The 12636-nt window shown below is 39.9% G+C and overlaps 1 protein-coding gene across 1 annotated transcript; it reads right to left on the reverse strand.

Annotated features, from left to right (window-relative positions):
• Positions 1–1177: 1177 nt before the first annotated feature.
• Positions 1178–9657, reverse strand: LOC139138227 (uncharacterized). The gene is made up of 3 exons (XM_070706513.1): positions 9411–9657; positions 5926–6022; positions 1178–4104 (listed from the first exon to the last, which is right to left on the reverse strand). The coding sequence occupies exons 1-3, from the start codon at positions 9615–9617 to the stop codon at positions 3860–3862; spliced, it is 549 nt and encodes a 182-aa protein (XP_070562614.1). The 5' UTR covers positions 9618–9657; the 3' UTR covers positions 1178–3859.
• Positions 9658–12636: the final 2979 nt, after the last annotated feature.

The following is a 12636-nucleotide window of genomic DNA, read 5'->3' on the forward strand; positions in this document are numbered from 1 at the left end:
TTTAATTCTGTATTTGTTGACAGGAACATTATTTGATATGTGTCTATGTTCAACAAATCTACAGGTCTGAAAAAAAAAGAGTCAGTCACTAGTATTTTGTCGTCTACCAGTCATTTTACCAGGGAGGGTTCTCCAGTCATTTTAACAGGTTCCCCTAAGAATATTGATGCAATCAGACTAGGGGTTAGCAGAAATTCTACCGAGGTTCCCAAATCATTTACCAATGTTCTCCAACCTACCGTACAGCCATTTCACATGGAGGGGATCGCGCCTAATCATAGCAAAAACGCTGGTCACCTTGCCTTTACATCAGCTGGCCAAAATAATGAAGTTGTTTGTTTTGCGTCCGTGGGAAAAACTGTGTATTTGAATAGAGTACAGCTTTGTCAACAAATCTTTGTATACAAGTATGGTAAGTGAACTTACTATGCCTGTATGCTTGCACAATGCCACACTGCAGTAAAAATCATGGAGATGGAAAAATCCCTGCTTTGTTTCTTGCATGGCAAGTCATATTACATTGAAACAATCAAGTAAATAAAAAACTTGCATCTGTAAAATTAAAATTTTCTGTGCGTGTTTTTGAAGCACTTTCCAGCCAAAATGTTGAGTGGATGCAACACTTAGAATTTAATTACCCTTGCCTAATGTACTTATAAACCAATAGGGCCAAAGTATTGAAGTTTTAAAAGTATGCCCCTCAAAAGTAAGAGATTTTCAATTTTCAAAAAACTAAGATGGTGAAAATTTCTCTTACTTCAAGAGCTTTAAAATGTGCTCCTTCAAGAGGTAGACTAGACTGAAAGACCTGGCGCTTGGGGGCGCTCTCTATGCTCCCCCTCTTTTGTAAGAGGAGGGGATCATAGAGAGCGCCCTCAGGCGACAGATCCTTGTCTAGGGGTGGACCAGAAATGTATAGGACAAATTTATGTGTCTCTGAGGCGCATTCTGAACACTTTGTTACGGTAGTCTCATTCTGCCGCCATCTGACATGTGTTCAATGCTGATGAAATGGTCCAGCATTCCTTGCAAGGTATTGGAGATTGTGAACATATTGTAGTATTTTGCTCCGGGAAATATAACCAGGTTTTCCAGCTCACTACCTGTGCTACCAACTGGGGCAAAAACACTATATAATCAGATGCAGATACAGAAGAGGACTTCTACGCTTTCATAGTTCCAATTCAGTGTAGATATTTTTATTACTAACACAAACTGTATATGTACAAAGTAAAAGATATTGGATTGACATTACTAGCAGCATTAGTCTATACAAGATGATGAGCTTCGTAGAAATTTTTACAAATAAAATGACATTGTCTTATATAAAGGGAGTTTGTTTTCTTGTTATATGTAGCGACATTGCACATTTGTTAACTTGACCTTCGTTAAAACGTCAAAGTATGTGAGTTACAAACACTCAGAAAGTACTTAATGAAATCCCACTTTCTCAGAAAGCATTGAATGTAATCCCACTTTCTCAGTACTGCATGTTTGGTAATTCTCTTCTCAGTTTACTCAAGAAAATTCAGAAGACAAGTTCTTTGGGTTTCAGGACAGAACGCACTGTACAATGCTCGCCGTGTCGTCAACTTTGCCAGGCTAGTTATTTCTAATGATTAAGGGGTTGGTAGCTGTTACTTTTGATGGTGTTTTTATCGCGATTTTCATTTTTGTATGTCAAGTGCAACTTCTTGTTTGTCTCCCTGAAGCATGTTGAAACACCTGTTCTTCAACTTGTCAACAGTGTGAAATGTGGTGTTATTGTTTACATTTGAATTCTAGTCTGGACCAGAATTTACTTGTCAACAATAACAATGCAGTCTGCACATATGTACAGGCTGAGTTGAATGTGTACCTCAACACACTTTGGAAGAAGAACACCAAAACGGTAGTCGATAGTGAAAACCAAAATAGTGAAACAATCACCAGAAGATACAGCTACTGACCCTTTTAATCTACAACATTCACGAATACTTGAGGCACAAGTGAGGTAAAGTAGCTGCCAGCACCTTTTCATGGATTGTGTAGGCCATTGTTAGCTACTACAAGACCTATACTATACTTAAAGATTGTGTCATGTATGGGTGCTGTGGTGCTCCGTGACCTCTGAAGTGCATGGTCAGAGGTCATGGAGCACCAGATGGCTTGTACAACACTGAATCTTTCAGTCTTCACACAAACCAGCACCTGTTAAATGTATAAACGCCACCAAAAGTTTGGTCAAAGTTATACCATTGCTAACCACCTCTACAAGGTATGCGAAATGAGGCATTATGTGGCTAAAAATACTGAACTTGTATAGGCACTGTATTAACTGGGATTGAATTTCGTTATTTTGGCCTTTCAAAGAAAACCAGCTAAATTTAGTCACAATGAAAGTATAAAATCAGAAGATTACATTGTTCCTTTCTTTATCAGTGAATTTAAATCCAAGAGAAAATGTCTGAAACATCAGAATAATGAAATCCCTGTGAATATTAATGATTTTTCACTTTTTACACATCATGTAGGGAAAAAATTGGCAGCGATCTGAGCTTTTAAGCTTTGTATTCTGATGATAGGTAGAATGGAATACATACAGAAGCGAAAATTTCCTCAAAAGTGTTTTTGAAAACTATCTTGCCGTGTGGTCTGAAGAAAATTGAGAATGCAGTGAGTGGTTAGAGCAAACTGGCATGTAGTGACCACTGGGGGCGCTGCATGGGGCTATGACGTGGATCGACGCCAACGTCCTTTGAGGATGAGACTTTGCAATGGACGGAAAACAAAAGCGGCGAATTCTCTCAAACAAATTTTGAGGAAATTTTCATGGAACGTCAAAAAAGCCATAAAGCAAAACAATTAAATTGTAGTGACGTACATTAATTGTTCATCATCATTTACAGTCTTATCAGTTATATCTGCCCAATCACTTTTTCCTGACAAAATATAATTTTCAAAATTTCCTCTCAAATCACACATTTCTTTAAAGAGATACAGTCGTCAGAACTGCGCTCAAAGGTCGTATAAGACCCATACGATGTAAACACTGTATCCAAGGTACGATGGTGATTGGCGAAAGTTAAAACATGTTTGTCATAACATACATCGTATAATTTAAATGTTGCAGCTATGATGATGAGGTGCATCAAGATATCGTGCACGAAATACAGTTTGTAAACGAGAAACTCGCACAGGCGCAGTTCCGACGACGGTTTCCCTTTAAACAAGAAATACTTTTTAGTATCAATGCCTGACACTCCTGTAGTTTTGTAAATGTCTCAGTATCAACATGCAAAAAAAATAGTTGGGATTCGATGCGTTGGCCAATATAAGCTTTCTGAATAACATATCAAATGTGACGTGCATGGTAAACTTTTGTCTTCTCCTCCACTTTCTATAAACTGCTTTCATGTTCCTCTTTCGAAGTACAAAAAGGTGGCAATACGCAAAAATATTCATTGGATCAGCGCCCTCTTTATAGACTAAACTAATGTTGAAGATGTCCGGACGAACAACTCTCGCAACACGTGTACATAAACGTCATTTACAAGAAGTTACTGAAGTGAACTTCAGTTAAAAAACACCGGGATCTGCCATCGCGAATGTTTTCGGAAGCGTCGTATTTCAGAAACTATGCCGTAGACTGCAGTCGCTTGAGAAATTTCGCTCTGCGTCGACAGAGGGAGCTTAAGCGCCTTCCCAACCGGACCGGAGGAAGCCAAACCATCGTCGGTGGTTGAATGTGTTTGTTCGTTCGTTCCCCGTTCCACGATTTCGCGGAAGATCAAAGAGCTACCCGCACAGGCATACAGCTAAACAGAACAAGAATTCACAAATTCTAGAAATACGGCGTAGGCCGTTTTTATGCAGCTGTTTATAGTGACGATTTGGTCTTTTTCAAGTTCAGTCCAAGTCTACTATTGTTTATCCGCCTGTACAAATCCCTCTTCAGCAGAATTCCTTTGCCCGGCACCCGTCTCAACAATCCTTCCGTTGGCATTATACAGAGCCCTCTACCGTTCATTTGGAAATATTCGTACGGGATGTCTGTGATTTGGCATTGGACGGCCATGTGGCGTAGCCAAGTGATGACATCATCGGGTGACCATTCCATGGGATCTGAAATGTAACGTAAAGAAGTACAAATTAAGTGAGGAGAAGACGGTAGTAGACATGATACAATAATGAGATAAATGACATGCTGAGCTCTCTCTCTCTCTCTCTCTCTCTCTCTCTCTCTCTCTCTCTCTCTCTCTCTCTCATACATATGTCTGCAACAGTCTACGTCATCTACGATCGTGCGTCTAAGTTTTAAATGTTTTGCGTCAATTTGCATGCATGGCACACTTGGCTTGCAGGTGCGTCCCCAATTTTTTTCCTTTCATTTCAATTTTATCCTGACAGAAATAACGTTGACGAGCGGTAATATGGTAGTTTTCATCGGGCTGTTCCACTATTTACAAACTTGTGCTAAATGTGCGCTAAGCGCTCACTTGGATTTGAAATTGATCTCCGGGCAGTTTGTGTCAACCTTGAAGGGCATTTTCACGGTCACTTCAATACACTGCCACCTCGCGGATAACCATTTACAGTGCACGTACGTTATCAGTTGATTGATCTAACTGTGATGGTGCCCTCTTGTGAACCGGATCTAAGCTGCATCCGCGTCCGGCAACGACTTGTACAGAAAACCACGGATCCTGCTTATCTATAGATTCACACTGATCGATAATCAAATTGCACTGTAGGTGTTGGCCAGGGTTGTTCGCACTTCTATCTTGTCATACAGCCGCACATGATACAAGATGACCGTAAGATAACAGTTTGTGGTCCGATGTATGACAAACAGTCGGCGTTTAGGTTACCAACTTCATTAACTGTTTAAAATTACACGGAGATAGGCGGCCACAGATCAGGCGTGTAGACACAGTAACGTTTGTTAGGAAATAACATTTCCTGAACTTTCCTCATCATTTTGCACAAACAAACTGCATTTAGCCGGGTTATAGTACAAGCCGGTTTGGTTGCACGATTTTTAGTAACGAATTGCATTGCAAAAAGTTTTGGAATTTTTAAACGAAGGGGATTTCCCCTTGCACCTGCAGACGTGCAGTTTCGATAGACGCTTATGAATTTATGAGAACTCCGTGCCATCTGTCCGGTAAAATTGATTAAATTTAATAAAATTTAATTTTTTTAGCTCTTGTGTACACAGGAAACAAGATGTTTGACAAAAGCCATTGATCACCTCCGTTGCCAACTCTAGGAGGAACTGAACGCGCTTTTTTCTTTATCGGTGTGTCCAATTGAGTGATCAAAGTTCGTCTATATTTAGAATTCAAGTGATACACTAATAAACGACGACCCTTTTCTCGGGACTCGTATTATTCATGTCTCGACGTTCAATCGAGTGACCGGTTCCCTGGGTAGCGATACGGTAAAACATGAACAAATCCGGTGAAGTCATTCCAGGTAGCCTGTAACCATAGACCCTAATTATACCGTACTGTAGTAACCAATCGTGCATTTATACCGAAGTTACGTCACGGAGTTGTTGCAGTACAAAGCAGTGTAGTGGCGCATGCCTATAGAGTAAACCCTTTCTCACAAATTTTTAACTGCTTGGATTTAAAATTATCTTATTGCAATGCTGACTCAATTTGGCGCGATATTTTGGTGACATTTCCTCCTATAGGCGGCTGATTGCACAACAATTAAACATTCAGGGAGCATAATAAGCACCAGGGCAAAAACAAATCTGGCAAAGCATTGACAAAGGTCATTTAATTTTATGAATAGTGTGGATGCGATGATACAGATTTCGGGAATGTAGACTGAAACTCGAAAGACATTCCGCAAAAGTACAGAACAAGCTCTATCGGACAACACGTTTACACTGGCATGAACAAACAGATCTGTGATATCGGGATAAAAGCTCACCTGACGGTATGTTGAGCTTCTCGTCCATCACTCTTCCGTTACTATATCCATATTCGTTCATTAAAACACATCTTCTCGTCACGATCCACTTCTCAAGCTATAGTAGCGAAAGAAGGCGACAGAAAATAAAGCAATATATTAATATTCTAGTGCAAAAGTCGACAGCGCACTTCTGTAGGCCTACACTATTTTTTACCGTACCATTCAACGTGCATTACACGATTGAATTGCTGTTTATCTACAACTGTGAAACGGTTCACTTTCACCGCAGTATTTAACAGTGGAGGCCGTCATTTATCCCCGACATCGTTTTTCAAAAACCGTAAATATCTTAAAACATCTCAAGCGACGAAGTCGCGACCGTGAGCACGCCAAAAGACCCGTTGAATGCTGTTGCATATCCATACAAAGCATTCCCCGTAAACCATCATTATTGTAGGACATATTGTGTTAAACTACATTCACTCTCCCGCCAATAGGGAGACCTACACACTGATGGATTCAACGGATACCAAAGCTTGAAAGCGCGGTGCCTAAAAGAAACTTCACTAGCCATAGTTTATGATCAATTAAAATTATATCGCATCCGCACAAAAGCTTTTATGCTTGGACCTTCTAAATAAAAGTTGCGAGGTTAGCCGGTATATCGAGGCTACACGAGGTTGAGGTGTGCCACGCATTTATGAGCGTCATCAGTTGTACATGATTTTCGAAACTGGCACTTACTTCGCTTTTCGCGCGTTCTGTTTGATCACTGAATTCCATGAAGTCACTAAGGACGAGCATAAGCTGTAACAACGCTTTATAAAGACAGAAATACTCTATTGCGTATGATAACCAGTATTGAAAAGGTCCGGCCCGGTCTCGACATTCTCGCGAGCCAGAGCAATAATTTCCGCTCCGCTGACCTACACAAAAATCAAATCTCTTGACGGGTAGCGCTGAGCTGTTGCCGTAAAGAGGCGCGTGGTTTACGACGATGGGTCTCGACCGTTTAAAAGGCAACTTGAGTCATTTTTCTTTGAAAGTTCGTTTTCACCCGCTTTTTTCTGTGAACTGTTTGTGCAGTGCGTTCCGCGCATTGTTTGAAGAAAAGTAGCCTAGATTCTATTCGTCCGCTTGCCTCCATACCTCCGACCAACTCCCTCGGGAATGGGTCGGAGGTACGGAGGCTAGACTAGAAGAAAAGTTACCTCAGAACGGAGCGGTTGACGTAGAGACTGTTGAAGGCGATAGCAGTTAAGTTGTCATCACGGCGGCTGACCCGACAAAAAGGCGTTTCCTTGCTGGGTGAAAGTCTCTGAAATCGGTTCACACACCCGATATTGAAGAGGATGTCGTTTTCAGAGTTGCGATTATTGGCCGTATTCTGCTGATCAGGAGCGCTCCGAAGATCTCTCGTGTTTTCAAAGGTTCTGCGAAAGCAGCCGTGGGTCCTCACTATATAATCGAACTCGTTCCCTACATTTTTAAGATGAATTGGTGATCGAAAGCGGAAGTTTTTGGCACTCGATAATCTGAATGTGCGAATTTCCAACAACTGCGATACTCGGAAAACTCCCCTTTATGACAAAAATAATTCAGGCAGACAAGGGTTGAAAAAGTATAAAACTGCATCGTCAGGGGAGTTTGTAACACGTACAGTACAGTACAGTACAGTACAGTACAGTACAGTACAGTACAGTACAGTATAGTATAGTATAGTATAGTATAGTATAGTATAGTATAGTATAGTATAGTATAGTATAGTATAGTATAGTATAGTATAGTATAGTATAGTATAGTATAGTATAGTATAGTATAGTATAGTATAGTATAGTATAGTATAGTATAGTGTAGTGTAGTGTAGTGTAGTATAGTATAGTATAGTATAGTATAGTATAGTATAGTATAGTATAGTATAGTATAGTATAGTATAGTATAGTATAAAGTACAGTACAGTACAGTACAGTAGTGTGGTGTGGTGTAGTGTAGTGCGGTGTAGTGTGGTTCAGTATAGTACAGTATGATATAGCATGGTATTGTATAATATTATATATATATATATATATATATATATATATATATATATATATATATATATATATATATATATATATATAAAATATCATCATCATATGTGTATTCTCACCATATGTATATCTACACACACTACACGCGAAGGGGCGAGTTGTTAGTTACGAACTTCTTACACATGCTAACGTGTGTCCCGAATTAAACTGGTAATTGAGGAATCCACGCGGTTTACGGTTTTTTTTTTTTGTTGGGGGGGGGCTTCATAGTTAGCTATACAACGCCGTTACACATAAATTTGTTGTTGTACGTGTTGGACCTTTATTGTAAGGCTTTACTTTACTGATAAGCTTACACTGTAAGGTCTACGCATAGGCGGCCCATACATATTTAGAAGCTAATTATTGAGTTTTTCTCAGTTTTCTCTGTCATTGTCAGTCCCTCTCCTTTTCTTCATGCTCTGACTGATCGTAGTAAATAAAATAAATGACTATATAGCCTAACCTATAGCCACTTGACTCTTTATTCATTTTACACTCCATTACAAGGACGTATATCTCTCATACACACATGCTGTAATTGATTAGTCAACACAACTAATTATGCTAATCCGTGGACTTATCAGAGGTTGGTCAACATCGGAAAGATAGTGATGTTAATGAAAAAGGAGTTTTAGTAACCATTCCTATCTTTCGCGATGTTGACCAACCCGTAAAATCCCTGATAAGTCCACGGATTAGCATAATTAGTTGTGTTGACTAATTAATTACAGCATGTGTGTATGAGAGATATACGTCCTTGTCATGGAGTGTAAAATAAATAAAGAGTCACAGAGGCTAGGTTAGGTTAGGTTATATAAACCATTTATTTTATTTATTCCGATCATTCAGAGCATGAAGAAAGAAGAGAAAATGATAGAGAAAACACTGTGAAAAACTCAGTAGTACTTCTTGGGTCGCCTGTGGTCTACGTGCAGGCCATCGCTTGTACTGTAAAATCGCGTCAACAAGATGTGAGTACGCGGCATGACCTCGTTCTAATTCAGCTCTGAACCTCCGTGAAAAAAAGCAGATATACCGTGATGATCGCATAAAGTTGCGGTTTGGGTGAACTTGCAGGGACAAATTTCTTTTCACAAGTGCGAACGAGTGAAAAGTTTATTCGGCCTGGTCGTGGAGGGACTGTCACTAGTTACATGTAAATCAAACTAAAGATCGTCGCACGGCGAAAAGACGGCCGAGTGGAAACTCCGGCGGCGGGGCGGCAGAAGTGAACAGACACAACCTTGAACGACCTTGTCAGTTGCTTTACCGTATTCAACAGCAAGTTTCACAAGATACCACAGCCCGTCAACACTTTTCAAAGATGAACAGAACCGCGCGTTGAGACACTTGTACGCAGCGAGCGCTCAAGAAGGCACTGTGAATCCACAGAGCTAGTCGGAAATGTCTTCGACAGTGCACAACACTTACCATTTTCCGCCTCAAACGTCTTTGGTTTCCGTCGTGCATGACTTTCCTATCGGTGTCTCCTGTTCGCGGAGCAGTCGGTTCTGACTTCGTCATTGTTTGTCTCCTCAATTTATCACCTTTCGGTGCCTCGCCAGCGATACCTGATACCTGTGTGCGTTTGTTAGCGCCGTTAGCTATTACTGAAAGGAATTCTGTTGCGGGCTGCATGCTTTATATATGCTAATCTGAGTGACCCCGGATCTTTACGCGAATAGTCATTGCATAAGTGCAGGATATACACGATGGCACGCATCCGGGTTCACCAAGATCCGTGTTGGGTTACATTAATATTCATGAGGTAGGCGTGACATGCAGATTGGCGGACTTGTGTTCGAAGCTTTGAATTTTTTGGGTGGGAGAAGGGGCACTCTCCCATGATTAGGTGCAGGTGTACCCTGGACAGTGCGAACTAAAAACAAAAACTCTTCGATTTCCTTTAAATCAGGTTTCAAAAGTCGGTAAGTCTACATTTGGTGACTGCATATCCTACAGTATGGTAGGTTAAATTCGTGCTTGAGGCAGAAACAGGGTTAAAATGTCTACATTTTATCGACATTTAGACGGGATAAAATAGCGGGACGTATGTACAGGGCGGTAACTTTTTTGCATCCGTGATATAAGTATACCCTTTTATGGAAGTTGCCAGAGATCTGAGTGTCTGTCTGAAAATCTTATCCTTCTTTAAAGTGGCACTGGCGCTCAGAGTATTCACGGAATAACCGCCCCCCCCCCCCCCAGTTTTACGTCAATCTATTTTACACAGAGCGCCAGTGTTGTACGCGACACTCTACTGGCACTGTTTTTTTTTTTTCTTTCTTTTCTGCATTTTATAAACTGCATGTGTCCCCTCTTTCCCTCCGACTTTTTTATTGAGAAGGTCTTGAAAAGAAGTTGAAATAATAAAACTGGTTTCACCTTATCCTTGTGAAAGAGATCCAACTACGCGTTTGAAAACGGTATTTGATGTCTTTCAAAGTGGACTAAAGATTAACAATGGCGCCTGAATGCACATTCAACCTTAAGCTTTCTTTTGCAGCTCCACAAAACGTGTTTTGATGAAATGTTGTAAAGGATATATAGATCCGGGCAAGGTCCGAAGACGATTTTGACCTGAGAAGTGGTGTCTTCCAGCGACCCTTTCAAAAATTAACACATACATACATACACAAACTCGCGACCCAAGGCGTCCGTCGATGGATGTGTATTATTGAGATTTGCAAAGGAGTTTAATCAAACTTTCAAATTTAATAAGACAAAAAATATCCCGCGTGGCTTTTTATTTTTGACGTCTGTCTAGTAGCACTTCATTGTATGGAGTTCTGCATTCAGTGAAAATGAAAATAAAAGTCTGCAAATGTGAACGTTTATCAATGATTTGCCCGCGGAAACTATAAATCCACCACGCCTTACTCAAAGCTGAACGAGACGTGGTGACAATCATGAGAGCATGAACAAATCGACGAACTCTGTATGATAAAATCTATGATTGCACGCATCGAAAAATGAAAGTACTCATCATTCAGAGAAATTAACGAGGGGACAGATATTCTGACCCCGGGAATTCATAGAATCACTTTTCAGTGAAAGGTTTGAGTGAACTCCTATTTCTAAAAACTGTACCGGAGACTTAAAGATTTTAACGCAAACCAGAATAGCCGGATATACTTGAAGCAACCTTGCCTCACTGATCCAAAATTTAGATGACGACCAATTATTCTTTGAATCTTGAATATGCATTGAGCCTTCATTTCTTGAGAGTTGCGTAAATATTGCATCTGACTTTTGAGTTAATACATGACTGAGTTGATGACAAATTCCCACGAGGGGAGAGAGAGCGCGCTTATGATCTTATGATACCATGTCCTGAACGAGCGCTTTTGCAGAGTTGTAAATCGCACCGAAGGGGAAACCCCGGCAACCCTCGATACCGCCACATCAAAGACAAATCGTGTCACGGCTCTTGCCAGGATTATATGATATTTATAACGGCTCGGAAACCACCTTAAGCACTTGATCCCTCACTCACGCCAGGGGTAATAAGTTTAGATTTTCATATCCAGTCAATTTTATACACATTTCCCCAATGCGAACTTGATAGTGTCTATTGGAAGTTGCAATGCGCAAATAAGCAAACATATGAGTAAATATATATATATATATATATATATATATATATATATATATATATATATATATATATATATATATATATATATATATATAAAAGTTTACTCGACCAGGCCGAATAAACTTTTTACTCGTTCGCACTTCTGAAAAGAAATTTGTCCCTGCAAGTTCACCCAAACCGCAACTTTATGCGATCATCACGGTATATCTGCTTTTTTTCACGGAGGTTCAGAGCTGAATTAGAACGAGGTCATGCCGCGTACTCACATCTTGTTGACGCGATTTTACAGTACAAGCGATGGCCTACACGTAGACCTTACAGTGTAAGCTTATCAGTAAAGTAAAGCCTTACAATAAAGGTCCAACACGTACAACAACAAATTTATGTGTAACGGCGTTGTATAGCTATATATATATACATTGTGTATTTCGCTCTTCTCTAGTATTGAGCACTCTACTCCAGCTGATCTTGAACTAAACAAGTGTATATATATATATATATATATATAATATTATATATATATATATATATATATATATATATATATATATATATACTTTACCCAGTTTTCCAACAGCATGCATATATGGGACGTTTGTTGTCGATGTTTTAATCTTTTCGCGTTACGGTAGTGGCAGATCCGTACATCAGAACTACTCCTGCGAAAGTGTGGATCTCGAGTGAAGCTGTTTTTTTGTCTTGATTGCTTTTTGTCATGTACCTGACCCTGGCAACATTTTGAGACAGACTCTGACGAGACCCATTCGGACCCGTAGCGTAATAATGGTTTGATTTGAGAGCTGATCAATGGTTAGTAAAAGGAAATTCAAAAAGTACCTATAGCCAACACAACACGTTTGAGAGATTTTACTGCTCTGAGCTTCATTGCATTGAGGAAAGTAAGGGTATGTTTTCCTTGTTTTGACTGCATCAAGATTACACAACCTCGCATACATTTGCGGTTCTGTCGGGAACTTTATGGTGAAAGACGAAAATTGACGACGAAAACCAAAAATTTTCACGTTTTCAGTCTCGATTCCCTGCACATTGAAATTCCAT

This window comes from Ptychodera flava, chromosome 1 (assembly GCF_041260155.1).
Source record: "Ptychodera flava strain L36383 chromosome 1, AS_Pfla_20210202, whole genome shotgun sequence".
In the NCBI taxonomy this organism is placed as follows: domain Eukaryota; kingdom Metazoa; phylum Hemichordata; class Enteropneusta; family Ptychoderidae; genus Ptychodera; species Ptychodera flava.